Here is a 4,241-nt window from a genome sequence, read left to right as displayed (position 1 = left end):
TGTGTGTTCTGCTGCGTAAATGCTTATCTGCTTGCCAAATTGCCTGCCAGCCAAATCCAAAGTAAACAGAATAGATGTTGGGAAGAGATCGCCATTCCAGATTTACCTGCCCTGCACATAGCTGGGCAAAATCAATGTGTGTGTGTTTATGAGTTGTTATACTCATATCTGCTTGTGTTCCTTTGAAGCCAAACATGCAAGTGTTTCTGCTACGTTAAGGTCCATTACTGGCTGTGGGCACTCATGTGTGTGAGTGTGTGTATGTGTGCGGTTTTATGGTCTGTGCTTACAGTGGCCAAAGTGTTTGATGGTACATGTGAAGGTTTGAAAGAATGTGCATGTTTGGTTTCATATGTGTGCAAATGTGCGTGTGGTTTTTGAGAGGAGAGAGACAGCTGCCTTTTACAGCCCCAGGGAGTAATAAAGGAGGAAGGAGAGGTTGTTATTTGGGGTCTTTTATTGGGGCAGGAGGTAGAGAGGGGTTGGTTTTATTAGGGTCACATAATAACCAAGTACAGCTGCAGGCATCACCCCTAAACCTCTCCACATTCCACCATCACCTCCATTCTACCTTTGATTTTCTTTTTAAGAGTGAATACACTTAATTATGTCTATTAATCTGTATATACGCTCTTAACATCCTTGGATGTGATGGCGTACTGTGTATGATAGATACAGTATATGTACAGTATATATGAATATGCATATGAGTGCACTGTGTGTTGGTCCTCATTTCATTTTGACCCTGAGTTTCCATTCCCTCTTATGATCCTGCTCCTTGTTAAGCACATCTGCTGTCAATCATCTTCACCTTGTAACCCGACTGGCATTTCCTGCCTGGATTGAACAGTTGGCTTGTTTGCCTGGATCCATTTTATTTAACAGCTTTATCCTATTGGCTAGTTCAGAGTGTAATAAATGACCCATGGTCAACACTGTTCTGCACATCATAACAAACAGAAATGTTAATGTTTGGAGTGGAAGATCAAGTTACTGGGGAAATTTCTTATTTGATGACTTACGGGTGTTTTTCATCCATTTTTATGTTACAATACATTTACATTCCATTCATTTGAATGACAATCAGTGCATTGAAAGTTTTGTAAAACTGTGAGCTGAAAGACAGGAACCAGAGACACACAGAGGGTGATAGTGATGAGAAAGAAGAAAGACTGAGATGGAAAAATCAGGGAGAGACGGAGGGGTGCAGAGGGACAGACAAGTTATTCTAGTTACTGACAGCTGGCAGAAATACTAAAATAAGATGTGAACCTACCAGTGTGTCTGAGTGAGAAAAGAGTGTGGGAAGGAGTGTGGGTTTGTTAAAGAGGTCAAGGCAGTTTCTTTAATTTCTTCTTATTTTGAAATAAAATCAACTGACATTCATTCCATTGACATCATGGAACTGCCAGTAAGCTTCTGTGTGGATAAATGCTACTGAATGACAGAAAAACACTTACTCTTGGCAGTAACCTTTATTGTCCATGCACAGAAATAAGTAATGACTGCTGAAATTGTTTGTATAAAAAAAACATAATGAAAAACGATTTTCAATGAAACATCAGATTCAGGTTTTATTAAAATATACACAAAAAATTAAAGATGAAAAGACAAGGTTGGGATTGGAGCTTCATGGGGTTCTAATTACAACTGACCCTTTGCTTAGCTCCGCCCCCTTTGGTACAGAATGTTACATAAGAATGAATTGGAGATTTCAATGAACAGTGTAATTTTGAGTCAAATGTGCTCATAAAATGTTAAAATGTTGATTGGATATTGGGATGGAATGAATTGAAGCATTTTATCTGCCTTTTGTATCTGTTGCAAATTATGCAGTAAGATTTATAAACTGTGTCAACAGCAAATCAAAATCAAGGCAAAAAACTTCTCATAATCAACTGAATATAGTAAAATTTACTGTAAATTAACGGTAAATTTTAATTAAAAAACTATCCAAACAAATTTCGCAGGCAAAAAAGGTCAATTATCTATTGTCCTTAGAGTAGTCATGTATGAAGCACAGCTCACACAAAAGTCATTTCAACCCAACTTGAACTTTTTCTGAAATCTGAGTGGGGAAATCTTTCACCCTTACTCGAAATTCCCATTAATGTAGATCACTATTAAAAACAACTGGATTTCGCCTGTGAAATTTTACAATAGTAAATATGACCGCACCTTGACTGATATTTTTTCAGTGGTGATTATGGACTGTCTCACCAAAGTCTGGTTTCCAAGCTTCAGATTTCCAGGTCTTCATCTATGTGAAGGCCAACCCTTAAAAGTGCCTTTGAGCCCACAATGATGTATTTGTTAAATGACAAATCAGGACCCAATTTCTCACATGAATTATTTGCATGGCTCTCTGATGTATTATTCAAATACACTGTCAAAAAAAAGAAAAAAAAAGAAACAAGAGATGAGATGAGATGAGGGAGAAAGGAAATAGATGATATAAAATCAAAGTCATAGTTGTTAACGATGAAAGAGAGTGATCTGGATGGATGTTCTTCCTGTTTCCTCATACTTTCACTCTCTGACATAAACTCTTGTGCACACGACATTGTCTGCGGTCATGGTCTGCCAAAAAAAGCAGGAAAAAGACTATTAAAATATCAAATATGATCAAAGACCCATGTGTGTGTAAGAGCTGTAAGGATAACACATACTAATATGATTAAATCTTACCAGAATCAGTTCACCGTCATTGGTCATCTCCCTGGTCCATGAGGTTTTTGGACCCTCACCCTTCTGCAAAGTCTGTTCACAACTAAGCTTGCTGTCTGTTTCCCAGCGAGGGAAGCTCTGAGAGAAACAGAGACAGACAAATATGTGAAGGCAGTATTTTTCTTTGGAGATGGAAAGAGTGAGATCAGTGCCCATGAGAATGTGAGTTCCAGGGATGGAGGTTGAAGGAATGGGTGTGTATCCAGTTTGATAGCTCCTCTGAGATGGAGGGTGTGATTGAGTCCACATCAGAGATCAGGACTGCATAAACACACACACACTTCATAGGTTCTTGCTCTTTTGCATGTTTTGGAAAAGGACAATTTGTCAGTCAGACAGACAAATGGACAGTAGGATGACTGAAATGTTTTTCTATGGGTGCGTGTGTACCGTGCAGGGACGTCCATCCACAGTGGCCTCATTAAACTCCTGTCCAACTGTGAAGGTGACATGGGTGGTCCTTACAGAAGTGGAGGTCTTGATTGACAGGGTTTCTCCGTCCTGCGTAATCTCCACAGATGGCTTTGATGCAGCTGCGACCGCAATCTTACGCAGCATCACGTTCACACCTGACAAAACACACACATGCAGATCAGAACAATCTCCTGAAGAACAGTGAGTACTCTGGCATCCATAGAGGTTATGGGGAATTCTTCATTCACACAGTTTAAAGGACAAAAAGGGGGATGAGAATGATTTTATTAAGATTGGCTGTGCTCCACACATCTGCGCTCACTGCCGGCACTGTCTGATGACATCACCTGTTATTATCCCATAGAGAGAAACCCATTTGACACAAACACACACAAGAGATCAACTGATATTCTGTAATCCCAACAAATACAGTACATAAATAAATGTTACATTAATATACTAATTTAATTGCTGATCACTATAATCCAGGACCTATTTTAATAGGTTTTTGACACAAATAACTAAGTAACTGTCAGACTATAACAATGCATGCAAAATATTAATTATAATAATTATAATAATAATACTATATAATTATGAATATTTACTATTATAACATTTATTAATATTTATAATATATTTTTTGCTTTTAAAATACTATTCTGATAGTTACTAATATTTTCATTTTTTTTAATACTATTATAAGTACTATTTTGTCTCCTTTTGCTTTATGTTTTTCACTTGAGAATGAGTTTGATAAATAAATAATCATGAAAACAATCAAATTAATTATGCAAAAAAATGTATTGAGGTGTAGTGATGGTGTTGGGACTGTTCGTTAAAGACCAAACAAATGGTGATTTATCAATAAGCCCAATATTAAAGAAACGATAACCAAGAGATAAGCATAAATATTTATAAATAAAAAAATGGTCAAACCTATTGGTCAATATCTAACACACACTACTTTATTTTTTGTGTTCTACACATACATAAAAAATCGAACTGTACATTCCGACAAACCGATTAAATACTGCATGTCAAATGGAGCCTTGCTGTGTGTGTGTGTGTGTGTGTGTGTGTGTGTGTGTGTGTGTGTA

At 37.2% G+C, this 4,241-nt stretch overlaps 1 protein-coding gene across 1 annotated transcript in view; it reads right to left on the bottom strand.

The window, feature by feature from the left end:
• Positions 1–1,564: 1,564 nt before the first annotated feature.
• LOC107673000 (cellular retinoic acid-binding protein 2-like) overlaps positions 1,565–4,241 on the bottom strand; it is a 5,255-nt gene continuing 2,578 nt past the window's right edge. The window contains exons 2-4 of the mRNA XM_016466399.1: positions 3,118–3,296; positions 2,689–2,805; positions 1,565–2,580 (exon numbers count right to left, since the gene is read on the bottom strand). Of these exons, the coding sequence (XP_016321885.1) occupies positions 2,530–2,580; positions 2,689–2,805; positions 3,118–3,296 (347 nt within the window). The 3' untranslated portion in view covers positions 1,565–2,529. The remainder of the gene's footprint in view (positions 2,581–2,688; positions 2,806–3,117; positions 3,297–4,241) is intronic.

The sequence above is a fragment of the Sinocyclocheilus anshuiensis genome, unplaced genomic scaffold, assembly GCF_001515605.1.
Source record: "Sinocyclocheilus anshuiensis isolate Anshui unplaced genomic scaffold, SAMN03320099.WGS_v1.1 scaffold248, whole genome shotgun sequence".
NCBI lineage: Eukaryota > Metazoa > Chordata > Actinopteri > Cypriniformes > Cyprinidae > Sinocyclocheilus > Sinocyclocheilus anshuiensis.
The sequence above is the reverse complement of the archived record's forward strand: the minus strand, read 5'-3'. Positions and strand labels throughout refer to the sequence as shown.